General features: G+C 43.3%; 3 protein-coding genes across 4 annotated transcripts; all 3 read right to left on the bottom strand.

Annotated features, from left to right (window-relative positions):
• Positions 1 to 244: 244 nt before the first annotated feature.
• On the bottom strand, positions 245 to 3,080 carry tmsb1 (thymosin beta 1). The gene is made up of 3 exons (XM_070836885.1): positions 2,952 to 3,080; positions 1,943 to 2,054; positions 245 to 718 (listed from the first exon to the last, which is right to left on the bottom strand). Exons 2-3 carry the CDS (start codon positions 2,040 to 2,042, stop codon positions 678 to 680), a joined length of 141 nt encoding a protein of 46 aa, XP_070692986.1. The 5' UTR covers positions 2,043 to 2,054; positions 2,952 to 3,080; the 3' UTR covers positions 245 to 677.
• Positions 3,081 to 4,582: 1,502 nt separating this feature from the next.
• Positions 4,583 to 5,458, bottom strand: LOC139207720 (solute carrier family 25 member 53-like). The gene has a single exon (XM_070837469.1). The coding sequence runs from the start codon at positions 5,456 to 5,458 to the stop codon at positions 4,583 to 4,585; it is 876 nt and encodes a 291-aa protein (XP_070693570.1).
• A 2,217-nt stretch (positions 5,459 to 7,675) lies between these two features.
• Positions 7,676 to 11,929, bottom strand: prps1b (phosphoribosyl pyrophosphate synthetase 1B). Of its 2 annotated transcripts, none has more exons than XM_070836865.1 (7): positions 11,621 to 11,929; positions 11,017 to 11,206; positions 10,404 to 10,502; positions 10,039 to 10,163; positions 9,670 to 9,843; positions 9,123 to 9,282; positions 7,676 to 8,849 (listed from the first exon to the last, which is right to left on the bottom strand). In XM_070836865.1, exons 1-7 carry the CDS (start codon positions 11,740 to 11,742, stop codon positions 8,757 to 8,759), a joined length of 963 nt encoding a protein of 320 aa, XP_070692966.1. In that variant the 5' UTR covers positions 11,743 to 11,929; the 3' UTR covers positions 7,676 to 8,756. The 2 variants fall into 2 exon arrangements, with proteins under 2 accessions (XP_070692966.1, XP_070692967.1); XM_070836866.1 differs by having other exon boundaries at positions 11,023 to 11,206.
• Between the last annotated feature and the right edge of the window lie 1,232 nt (positions 11,930 to 13,161).

Here is a 13,161-nt window from a genome sequence, read left to right as displayed (position 1 = left end):
GTATTAAAACCACCCTAAGTCTCCTTTCTGATCACTTAAGTATCAATGCTACACCTCATCTGAGGTCTGGGCCGGAGAAAAGAGGAACATACTGCATTAATTGAAAATACATCTGAGCTTTAAATGTACATTTTTTTTATGTTTGTACAGTTGACATTTACTCAGATCATGTCCTGCTCACATTTGAAACCGTCTTGTTCTGATAGAATCTGTTCAAATATACTTTAAATAAACAAAGGCAACATTTTTGACACATCCATTTTTATTAAAGCAAAAATATCATCTTATGTGTTATTTTTCAGAACTCGTCTGGAATGGCACTGTTTACAGGCATACTTATGGTACTGGTAACAATATAATATCTTTTATGCATTTCCATTAATACAATTATTTATTTTCTCCTTTTTAAAAAAAAATCCTAGACACTGTCAAATTGTTATCTTGCTCCGTCCAATCCTTTTAAAACTGCATGGAAAAAGTACGATAAAATACATCCACTACATTCATTTATTTGGGATTACAGACAGATATTTCCCCGCAGCATCAGCCCAGATATAATATGTAATCAACCAGGAAACAGAGGCAGGGGCAGAGATGATGGGCAGGACTCCCAACAGGAGGAAGAGCAGATAACAGGGCAGGACTGAAGGACAGGAATCATGTCAGATGCGTTTCAGTTACTTCTGCTCTTGTGCACATTTCTTCTCTTCTTCAATTTCTGTGTGATCACAAGAGAGAGACACATGTGAGGTGATCAATATATAATTGCAAATTAAATAGTTGTCAGGACAAGAACACAAACTGATGTAGCACTGTGTTTAAACATCATAATCATATCTTAATCAATTTCTGAACCCCAACTTTGTAGGGAGATGTAAACGCCAGACAACAGTTAGAATCTAAAGCATCAGTCTCTAAATGGTGGGGAAGGTTTGACGGTGCGGCAGCTGTTGTCACAGATGGTTCCACTCATGAGTTTGGCTCCGTTACATATGTAAAATATGTCAAGGCGTGGCACAGGAAATCAACTTCAAGATGAATAAAGATACAAGTACGAACGTACTTCAGTACATGTACATGTGCCACTTTAGCTGAACAGTGTCCTTTACAGGACAATGGTGAATGCTACAACATGGTAGACTAATTATAAAGTCAAGTAAATTGACTCAGTCATGTAAATTATCCAGCAATATCTATGTTAAATTTGAACACATTACCCCCCCGTACGCTACAGGTCGTACCGGACTAAGCAAGGCTGTGGGTGAAACCCCTGCATTTAACTTCTCATTACTTTTTCTTCTGTCAAAAGTCACAAACTGGTAGTCTCTCCTTAATGCTTGTACACATAGTGCTAAAGCAGTGTTCAACACAGGCTTCTCCCTCCACTGAACCACTGCATAGCTCTCCTGATAAAATCCACATCTAAAGACTCATAAAAGGCCGACACGCACCAGCCTCTGTGCCAATACCCACAATGCTTCTGACTGACTGACACTCATCAGGGCTGTTGTCAGATAAGAGCCTCTCCCCTTCCTGCTGTCTCACACCCTGGCAGATCTTAAGTGTCTTTTTCTATTGTATAGTATTTTATCTGAGCATGTAATTCGTTGCTCGTTCAAGTACAACTATAATTTTTCCCACCAACAGTGCTGGATATTATTAAGGTTCATTTACTGCACATAGCAAGAGACGGAGATCTTCCAGTAGACAGACGGGGGTGGGGTCATGTGTTTCCTCTGGACAGGTTGGCATTAAGCAGAACAAGGATGAGCCCTCAGGTAGTTGGGTGTGTACTTGCAGTTAATCAGTAATGCAATGTTTGCAGTAGCGTTTCATATCACGGGCAGGGAGCAGTTGGACCACGCAGAACCAGGAGCCGAAGAAAAGGGCGGATGAGGCCGACTTTTATTGAGAGCCCACTTTTACTCTCTGAAACACCTACCCGCTTGAGTCGGAAGAGTGTTTTTTTCCTTCGTCTCGGTCTTCTTTAGACATTTCTTGTCAAATTTTTCCACCTCTGTAGTGACTGGATTGTCGCCCATTTTGGAGGATTTCTAATGTAGAAAAAGTCAGAGAGAAAAGAGGAGGAAGGTGATTCAAATCAAAAGCACAAAGTTGACAGGGCGTGAGACAATGTTGAAAGAATGCATGAGAAAGCATAAACATGTGATCCCACTATCTGCTTCATCAATCATCAAGATGTTGTCTGCAGCACAGGCACATACAGGTACACAAGTCGAGCCACACCTGAACTCTGGAGTTATGTAAGACAGTCACAAGAATCAACATGCACCTACTTTATAACCTGCCTGCTCACAGTGAACAAAGAGTGTCATGTTACACTGTGCTGTTATTTACAGGTATTCATGGATGAAATGACATGACATGGAAAATTAAATTCTTCAGTTCTGCGTGGGGGGAAGACAAGAAGTTTCATGAGGACTAAATATTGTTTTCATTAGACTACAGCAATGAGACTACGTTTTCAGCACAATCTCTGCTTGTTGCACCATCATAGGGTGTTGGAGAGATTCGTTGTGGAGCTGGCCTTAGGTGCAGAGCCTGCTGTGACAATATCATACAAATTACAGATCGGACTGCGTGCGTTTCTCAGGGCTGCACGGCACGACAGTAGGGGTGCGACAGGAGAAAATAATAAGGTTGGCTGGTGAAAAGCAAGTAATGATCAAGCCACAGACAGTGAAACAGCTTGGAGGAATGCCAGGTATCGATACACACCCCACAGTCTAACGGAGTAATCGGCACAGTCAGGCTGTAAACTGTATCGGAATGACGGCCTACGGCAAAGATGTTGCATAACACCTATAAACCTTGAATGCCTAGAAATAATCTCTAAATATTAATTATGGTGTTTGCATTACATTGCAATGATTAACAGACTTTCTTGAATGTGTGAGCAGAAGAAAAGAGACAATGCAGGATCATTCTACCTGGTGCAGGAGTGCGCAGTGAGGATGTCCTTTTTATTTTTTCCAGGTGAGACGCGTCTGCGTAATCTGTGCAAAGCCCACGGTTTAAATAGAGACAGCACGCCCTCCTGCACGCCAACATGGACACTGATGTTCAGGCTCCCATTGGCTCCCAAGGCTCAGAGGAAGGATCTAATTGGACAGGCTCGGTGCCCGACCTCCCCGAAATGTTACAGGCTGCTTCTCGGGCAGAGCTGCTCCATCCTGCCAAGAAGCGTCGCAGTCATTTGAACCATTTGTTGTTCCCTTTACCTGCGTGGAAGAATTCGCGGCCAATGAGAGGCCCATTGTGGTTGGTGTGGATGATTTCACGTTTTTACTTTTAACACAGTACCATCTAGTGGTCTGCTCAAGATATGGCAAATCCATTAGAATTAGTATGAGGACAGCAGGTAAATGATAGGAACCCATTTATTGATTAAGATGATTACTTACTATGTAAAATCTACATCAATCACTATTATAATGCTATCGTGTGTTATTTCACAGGTATATGCTCAGGTTACAGACACGCAAATTGAATTTTTTCACGGTCAAACACAATCTATTTAATGATTTGATGGGCTACACTGTGAATAACAAACGTATTTGTTGCATCCATTGGCTTGTTCTGACTGCAGGGGTCAGGAGCCTGTCCCTGTATGAAATACAGTCTAAGGGTGAGAGGCGGGGTACATCCTGCATGGGATGTATTAGATGCTGTATGGCAAGTTAGTGTTCAGTTAATGTAACCTGTGTGTCTATGGACACAATCCTGACCAAAGGCTGTGAGCCAACAGCGCTGATCACTGACCCACTATGTCCTTTTTTATTCATTCCAGCCCTTTAATTCATATGTAAAGTCTATATCATACAGAAGAAGAAAAAAACACCATGCATATGCATCTATCCCATTAATGCACTTAAAGGAGAACTTCACTGATTTGACATTGCACTTTCATGAAGTTAAGGGACTCCCAAGAGAGATAGGCTGAGATATCCTGACCTTTAATTCCTCATATGGGTCCAGTCCTAAAAAGGATGAATCCCACTTATCATATAATGAAACCAATTTTGTTTGACCCTACCTGCCTGTTAAATACTGTAACCATCTTTTAGAAAATGCACACCTCACTTTATAACTAAGGCTTTATGCTGGATGTTGTAGTCTCCAGTCTGAGGTAACCCTGACAGCATCATCAGAGTTTAGAGAACTACACAGGCATAGTAGCCAAAGTGTCTAAATTGCTGATGGTGTTATACTATTTCCCTGGTTCAAGCCCAGCTGGAGGTGTTTTTTTTGTTGTTGGATGTTATTTCTTCTTTCTACTGTTCATAAAAAGCAAAAATCTCCCAAAATAGTTGGAAAAAAAGAGCAAAACTCCTCCAGTGCCACAGAGGATGTGACTTTGATGAGTAAAATTGGTGAAGTTCCCCTTCAAGATAATGTCATACAAGGCACCTATGATTTAATCAGCACCATATTTGTATTTCCCATGCACAAACAGCTTTGGTTCATGTTCAAACTGGGGTACAATAAATGTGTTGAACTGTAATATAACACATAATAAAATAGATTTCTGGATGATAAATAACACAAAAAAGGTGTCTCTTCAGCCTGAGCGTTTCTGCTGCTTGTCATAGATAGCGGTGGTGATTCCCCATGTAATGCATGATCTCAAAATAACCAGACTGCCTCCTCGGTACAGCAGAGCCACACTCTGCTGCCGAGATGTCCATAGCATCCTCCAACAAGCCAGGACCCCCTTTACTTCCCCTCCCACCTGTGCCTGCATGTTTGCCACCAGCACAGACAGTGGGTAAAGAGCCAGGCTGATCGCCATGGAGGTCAGCGTCCCTGAGATGAAGGAGGAGACCAGTGGAGGGAGTCCCTGTCCAGCCACGACGGCACACATGGGCCCCTTCAGGCCGAAGTAGAGGGAGCTGCCTAGAGCGTTGCGGGCTGTGATGGGCAGGAAAGCTCTGTAGTACCCTAAGGCTGGCCTCTGTTCTTTCAACCTGACAAGGACGCTCTTCAGGGTTGGTAGACGGTTGTCGTTTTGGCCATTTTGCAACACATTCTGGACACGCTCAAAGGGGGTAAAGACCACAGCTTCTACCACACCTGCTCCGAACCCGGCCAGAGCGGGCAGGGCAGAGGTGGGGAGGACATTGTGGGATGACAGGGAAAGCTGGCGGAGGAGGGAGTCCTGGAGGCCAAAGAGCAGCGTGCCATTAAGAGTCCTCATCAGTAAAGGCGGGGCCACACCCCTGTAGAGCTTTACAGGCCCCTCTTTGCAGAGCTGTCCCACCGCCTGCTGAACTGGGGTGTTGTGGATTTGTTGTCGGAAAACAGTCTTGTAAACAGGAAAGACGACGAGGGTGGGGAGGGTAGATAGCAAGCTGGAGGTCCCTCCATGCAAGTAACTATGGAAATGAAACATTGGGTCCCTGAGGCTGTCTTCGTCTTGTTTACGACTTCCTGCCATCCTTGAGCTGAGCAGAAATAAAACCACAAATCTATCAATCATTAAGTGTCATCCTCCTCATAGAGGACACTCATACTGATACTGAAGGAAGAAAACATGCAAATAAATCATAAAACCACAGCAAAATTAATGACATTTAAATAACTCGAATTATAGTCTGTGATCAGAAACAATTAAGATTAATCAGAGACGGACTTCATTTACCTTGTCAGCTGTTAACCGGAGGCAAATTAAACAAAACAGAAAATGTGAAGCGTTACTTTAATTTTCCTCCGTTCATTGTTGGAACTTGAAGGCAACACGGCGTCTCGTCCTCCAGCACTGCACGTGGAGAGGTATAACCTCAGGTTATCCGTCCTGTTACGATGGCAACACGTTTCCACCCGTTTCTACCTGAATATGAACAAATAAACAAGGTAACGGGAGGCACTGAGCTGTAATCTGCCGGTGTGAACGGCCCGCCTGTCCCACAATAACTATTGGTCAAGACGGTCGACGTCACGTTTTCGGCGATTGGTTATTTCGCCTGTCAATCAAAGTCTTCGCCTACCTCAGAACAAGGGTGTGTTCAATGTGAAAACATCACCAGTGATTGACTGCAAATATGACTCTGAAGACATGCAATAACTTAATGTTAATAATGCCATTTCTAAACCTTCTCCACACTGAAAGGATGTTCGTTCTGGTGGGGAAGTTCTTAAAAATACTGGAATAAGCCCATAAAAGATAGATCAAGGGTTTTGTTTGTAGACCGTCAGCTCTGTTGTGGAAAAAAAAAAGACACTGTTTACAGAAAAAAAAGTTCGTAAACTTTTCAAGTAAAGGCGCGGACTGACCGTCCACCTCAAGGTGTATTTGTCTTTACAGCTTGAGCGCTTGGTGTGGAAGTTAGTGTGCACACAGGCTCTTCTCAGTGGACTTAACTCTTTTCAGTGCAGTACAGTGCATGTGTCAAACTGACAAACCAAGTATACCAGAAAAAGGAAGGAATGACGTCATTACACAAATACTTTGAATAAAAAGGGGAAGAGGACTAAGTGCTGTGAGTGTGCAGCTCTTGTCAATCGGATATAAATGTCTTTTTTCTATGAATAACACATCCGTCTCTGGTGTTTTTATGAGATCATCTGTCTAGTTCAGACCTTTTTCTTATGTATTAATAAAAATAAAGTCATGAAAATCACTTAAATAAATCATGTCTTACCACTTTCACTGTCTCCAAAGTCAGTCAATCAAAGCTTCTTCAGCACATGTCATACACTAAATGCAATGTGAAATGCTTAACATAGATAGTTGAAGAACAAGAACAGGTTTTTCATTTACCACATTCTACAGATAACCGCCTCTGACTGGCTGGAAGTTAGTTTAGGTAAAAATATCACGCCCTTTGTGGTCATGACCCCTTTATAGTCTTTATGCAGTTCCATCAGTCTAGAATAGTCTTTTCCACAATCTACTCTTCTGTGCTGCTTATGTAATTTATGCACAAGCTTATTCAAGCCTGGTTTGGGTTGGTGTTGAATAAACAGGGCCGAATAGTGTTAGTGGAACAGTTAGAGCCTTGAGTCAAAGTCAGTGTTAACTCAAGCTGGAATTTTTCAAGACAGCGCAGCTTTCATTAGCTGCAGTGATGGAGTACCTCCCAGAGGGTTATCCTATGAAGGAAGTTCAACAAAACCTGGCTTTCTTTCATGCGAGCTGGCTTGACAAATCCTAAACTCCCACTCAGAGATAATCAGTACCTCGACAGTGGACAAACAGTGTTTGTTAACTCAGGCTTTCAGCTTCAGGCTCTTCAGGCTGCAGCTCATCAGGACCAAGCATGCTGACACGTCTGACCTATGTGTTTGTGTGTAATATCACAGATTTTCTGCATCAGCAGCTGAATGCGTGTAGGTTCCCATGACAACGCCATGCACACAGTTTGTGATACTGCCACCGCATGGCTTTGTTCAGTGGCAGCACAAATGATTTGCATGTACAGTGTAAAAGTGTTCTCTCAGCAGAGTCTACATCACTCACAGCTGACAATTTTGGGCTTTTTTAGAGACAATTCAAGCCAAAACTCTGCACATAACCTCCACCGGTTACCATGGTGACTGGCCAGGTTGAAGGAGAGCCACCACTCCGACACTGAAAACTCTGGCTTTAGGCTCCACACACCTTGTAGTACACCCACTGCTATGGGAACCAGAAATAAGAAAAACAAGTGCAAGGTTTAAGATTTTGCGCATATTTAATTTTATTAAGAATGCATCCTCAGATAAGCGGTGCATTCACCCTACTGAAAAATTAAAACACAAAGGTTTGGAATATGCACATTAATGACATCCTTCCTCCAGACATACAAAAAAAAAGAAAAAAAAAAAAGAAAATTTAGCAGGTGAATATTTCTGAAGGAAGCTCCAGCCTGCAGAGACCCCAAACTAAAAACCCGACAACTTTTCTATAGAAAGACCTCCGACGTAGCGCCTGGAAGGGTGAACCCTGGACACTGGGCAGACCCCACTCAATGAGGGCACCTCAAGAGTTGAAAGAAACATCCCAAAACACATTGTTACTGCCTGGTAAGACACTTTCGAAGTTCTTCATCCAGTGAGAAAATAAGCACAGCTGAATGGAAGGGGAGGGGAGAGGAGGAGGAGGAGACTGGAGGAAAAAGTAATTTCATTTCAGACTGTTGAGGCACTCTTGGTTGAGTGGAGCTTCAGTGGCATTTGTAAACTAGTTCAATACACATTCACTTCATTAATTATAATCTTTCAAAACAGCAGAGGATACAAGGGCAACATGAAAAACTACACTCATCATTCATTGTAACAAAAAGCACTGTAACAGCTTCGTATGACAGATGCTTCTCCTGACCACTGGGACCTGCCAGGTTATATATTTATATAAGCTCTCCGACAACAGACTTGAAATGACTCCCGGGGAGGTGAAATGGTCAGGAGAAACTCTTAATCTAAACGTTATGATGGGGTGGGAAAAAAAGTTCACAGTGGATAAACACTAATTTATCCAAGTACAATAAATACGCTAGCCTGAATTGGTAGCTTGCGATTGCTTTGGTGCCCCAGACACGAAGGGACACTGCTCGAAGGGGGCAGGGACTCAGGTGAGAGGAGTCAGCATTAGTAACAGACATGACAGTTCATTCTTCTTTTTTTTTTTTTCTTTTTTTTTTTTTTCCACGGTTAGTTAGCAGAACATCTTTGCTAATGGTTGTGTTTTGAGTTGGGGAAATTCCCTCTTCTCTTATTTGGTGTAACAGCACACAGAAGATGGCAGACGCTATTTGTTACAAGGGGACATGGCTGAACAGGTACGACACAGACTCGCCGTTGTGAGTTCTACGGATGGCCTCTGCAAGGATCATGGAGATGTCAATAACCTGGAAGGGAGAGAAGACAGGATGTTGTGCATAAAACTAGACTGAAAGTAAGTAATTTATCAAGTAAAAATACCAACTTCCCAAAATAACTGGTTTCTGAAACTCTGGATTTGCATCTTTGTTTTTTTGGTGTTATTGTAAAAACAGCTACTTTTCATACAACCATATTTTCACAAATCACTTTAGGCTCTTTTTTTGTTTACATTACAAAATCACGCAAATGAAAATGATCATTTACAACCTTACGTATAACCAAAGTAAATGTATCCTGACCTGAATCTTGGGGCAATGCTTCATCTTCTCCTCCTGAGGGATTGTATTGGTGACCACCACGGCTTCAAAGCATGCGTTGTTGATGCGCGAGATGGCTGGGCCCGAGAAGATGCCATGGGTTAGGATGGCATACACCTTGGTGGCTCCAGCGGAGATCAGTCTAGGGGAGAGAGCCGGCATAATGCATTAACATGAATATGTCCTGGCACACAAGTCTTTAAAAAGGAATTGGGGGAGTTTATTGCTCAGCTGAGTCAGTAACAGCGTCAAATCAACACATCTGTGTGTAATAGGTGAACTGGCTCGACGGGATGCCACTAGACCCTGCCCTGTTACATGTCACGCCTGTTTTGCCTCCAGAAACCCGGCATGACCTCTAAAAAAATCACATACAGGGGCAGCAAACAGAGATATTGAGAAATCTCTTTGAAAAAAAAATGGCTCTAGCAGTCACAGTTGCCCCTACCGCTTGCCTGTGGTCAAGTCTTTTGTTATAGTGTAAAGTTCTGAATGTATGTTCCCACAAAAGGTAAATAAAGGGGCTTACTTGTCAGCAGCATGGCATATTGTGCCACACGTGTCAGCCATGTCATCCACTAGAATGGCGACCCGGTCCGTCACATCCCCGACGAGAACCATGCGGTCCACCTCGTTAGCCTTTTTCCGCTCCTTGTGGATCAGAGCAAAGTCCACATTCAGCCTGTCTGCTATTGAGGTGACCCTGGAAAGGGAAAAATAACATCCATGAGTTTGGGCTAGCCTGCATGCCAAGGTTAATAAGACGTCAAATTAGAGCATTGTTGGTGATAAGTAAAGCCAACAAAAGTCTAATCTAAAGTAAATACGGCAGGAGATATGGTGGATGTATGGAAAGCTATGGTCAGGGGCAGAACACCCATGGCAACGATGGTTATACCTCTTGGCTCCTCCTGCGTCCGGTGAGACAATGGTACAGTTTTTCCATTCAGGGATGTTCTCTTTGATCCACTTCAGCACAGCTGGCTCTGCATACAAGTTATCTACAGGGATGTCAAAGAAGCCCTGGAAAAGACAATAGGACGTATATGAACCAGGGTCACAGGAGCTGAACGCCTGCTACCTGCTGAAAACACCAACAGAAGGCTCATATCTCGGTCATATCTCTTTTGTTGGCAGCAACATGTAAGCACAAGGCTGTGAAGTCGGGTTTCTAATGTAGATTCTCACAAGTCAGGCGCAAATGAGTGTTTGAGTGCAGAGCAAAGATCTGATTAATGGCAGGTCTGCGCTGGTGGTGCTTACCTGTATCTGTGAGGCGTGCAAGTCCATAGTGATGATATGGTCAGCGCCCGACACAGACAGCATGTTGGCCACCAGCTTGGCAGAGATGGGAGCGCGGCTCTGCAATGAAAATAGATCTCTTAAAGTCACATGGAATAAATGAACTGGCAGGCATGGCTCGTCTCTAAAAATAACACTTAACTGGGAGCTTAGCCATTTGGTAAAAGTATACCAGTTAAACATAACAATCTTTTACACTCTACACCTCAGTAGATATAAAATAACAACATTTTAGGCTTCACAATAGACACTTTAAATACACATTATCATAGTAATCAATAAACACTTTGGCAGTTAAAGGTGTGTTCATGCAATGTGATTAAAATGTTGGAATGAGAGTGAATAGCTCCACGCAGGAACATAATATAAATAGCTGTACTCAAGAAGAAATGAAAAAGGGGAACTGATGCTGACTCAGCAGAGCACACAGAAGCGAGAGGAAAGGAAAAACAAACAAAAAAAGAAAGCAAATATGCCTCGTCGAGCGGTGGTTGATGGACATGGCTGCAGGCTTCTTGTCATGATGCTGCATGGCAAATGGCATGACAGAAGTAATTAGACAGATATCCCTCACCCCCACCTTGTCCTTCTTGTCTTGTCGGGCGTATGGGAAGCAGGGGATGACAGCGGTGACCCTGGAGGCGGACGCAATCTTGCAGGCATTGATCATGATGAGCAGCTCCATCAAATTGTCGTTAATCTCTCCGCAGCCACTTTGGACGATGTACACATCCTCCCCCCTGACGCTCTCCCCTATCTCCACGCTGCCGGGGGAGAGAGGTGACAAGACAAACAGCAGCAGGAGATAGATGAGGCAGAGTAAACAATGGCTTGTGTCTGCGTGTGATGTGATCTGAACAAGAGCTAAATTAGGGGATGGAGCCACAAAATGAGTCTCTATGCGAGGATGTGAGGCGAGTTTCTTATTTCATTTCATTGGGCTAAGTGTGGTGGCCTTGTTGCTCAGTGTTACCAGGCAGGTTGTTAGTTAGCACGAGTTCTCAGCCACGCGTGGACTACAAGTTCCCAACAACACTGCGCGGCAATTTCAGCGTGACACCACGTTTCTAATGAAACACACAGTAGTAAAGCACCAAGCTAGGAAACGACACTGGCGCAACTGGAACACGTCTCGACCATAAGCCTCTTTACTGTATCCACGACAGAAAACCACTCACCAGGTTTCCTGGTTGCTGAATTTCTTGGTAACAACCTTCCCCAGCTCCAGACCCAGGCGGTCTGCTATTTTCTGAGACAGGTCCGGATGAGAGCTACCGCTAAATATTTTAATATTCGGCATTTTGTTGCGGTCCAGGGCGTCGTTCAGTGCGAGCGAACTGCGGGCAGCTGTCGAGGTCTGAGGAAGCGAAGAGTCCGACACGACGACAGGAGGCTGTTCAACAGTCGAGGAGCTACTCTCACCGAGCTAAACTGTGATCCCTACCTATCCACCATTATGTCCCTCACATCACGCGTGCAGATCTTTCTCCCGGAGCGGCGGCGCGCACGCTTTCACTTACGCACAGCCGTGAAGACGTCATTCCGTGCGGCGGAGGAAACGTGAGCGAGCGAGAAACGTCACATCATGTAAACACTTCACTCCTCTGATGCTAATTACAGCGCAACAGCGCAAATTAGCGCAAAGTTAGTTAATACATTGCTTTTTTCAAGGACCTGTGCATCTTATTTCCTGAAATGAATAATTTATTTTCTGTTTTTTTGTCTAAAACACCATGGGCATTGGCATCCAGGTAACTTTAATGTTTGTAAACTCTGGAAATACGCCAGTGGCAATATGGGCTCCTACATTCACCTCCTTTCTTGACATGTGGAGGCACTACAGTGCATATGTAGACTAGTACACTGGCCATACTGGCTTAATAATGGTGTTGGGCGTGATTTATGTTGTCATTAAAGTTAAATCTGACCTTTTCATTTTGGCATTTTGCCCGACACTCCCTTCAGGACCCCAGAGACAACATGGCGGACTAAGGCATGATAACAGATGCGCTTCACCATAATACAGTCCATAAAAGAGTAAGTATAAGTGTTTTGTCACTGCAGACATTTTGACTTGTTATAGTAGGAGAAACACGGGTGTTAGTAATAACATTTTAACAATAATATCTTAAGTTAATATCTTAAGAGTGACAGTGAGCCAAGCATGCACAACACCAGGACCCTGAACTGATGCAGGTAAATTGAATTCAGCGAGCATTAGTTTTATTATTTACACCTGTGCTTTTTGTATTGTGACTTGTCAAACTGTCTAGTGTGAATACAGCCAGTTAAATGGTTGTCTATGCAGTGATACATAACTGTAGCCTTTATTTAGGTTTGACCGGTGTGTAAAATGGTGAGTGTGACATCTACATCTACAGTTTTACTGGATTATCTTTCTCAATACTTGTCAATCATCATGAATAACAGAAAGAAAAAAAAAACCCCGTTACAAGTAAATCTTAAAAGTCAACAATACAGAGCCAAAGGTGTTGTGTCCAGCCATTGAGGTCTGCACTGTTGAGTCAACATCAGTTTGAATGAATGAAGCAACCACAGCAGTAAGAACCTGCTGGCAGCAGCCAGACAGACGTTTCCAGGTAATTTGTTTTTCACATGACTTCATTTGTTTGAAGTCATTCCAGTGGACACCCTGTTACTACCACATGTTCACCGCATGCAATGTCACTTCCAAATTCTCTGACAGTTTATATAATAT

This window comes from Pempheris klunzingeri, chromosome 9, assembly GCF_042242105.1.
Source record: "Pempheris klunzingeri isolate RE-2024b chromosome 9, fPemKlu1.hap1, whole genome shotgun sequence".
Lineage (NCBI taxonomy): Eukaryota > Metazoa > Chordata > Actinopteri > Acropomatiformes > Pempheridae > Pempheris > Pempheris klunzingeri.
This window is presented reverse-complemented; position numbering and strand designations above follow the sequence as displayed.

Coding starts and splice junctions, on each gene's coding strand:
- tmsb1 (XM_070836885.1), bottom strand. CDS start 2,042: ATGGGCGACAATCCAGTCACTACAGAGGTGGAAAAATTTGACAAGAAA. Junction 719..1,942: donor CACTCTTCCGACTCAAGCGG/GTAGGTGTTTCA, acceptor GTGATCACACAG/AAATTGAAGAAGAGAAGAAA.
- LOC139207720 (XM_070837469.1), bottom strand. CDS start 5,458: ATGGCAGGAAGTCGTAAACAAGACGAAGACAGCCTCAGGGACCCAATG.
- prps1b (XM_070836865.1), bottom strand. CDS start 11,742: ATGCCGAATATTAAAATATTTAGCGGTAGCTCTCATCCGGACCTGTCT. Junction 11,207..11,620: donor TTCAGCAACCAGGAAACCTG/GTGAGTGGTTTT, acceptor CTCCCCCGGCAG/CGTGGAGATAGGGGAGAGCG. Junction 9,844..10,038: donor GACGCAGGAGGAGCCAAGAG/GTATAACCATCG, acceptor TTCCCTTTCCAG/GGTCACCTCAATAGCAGACA.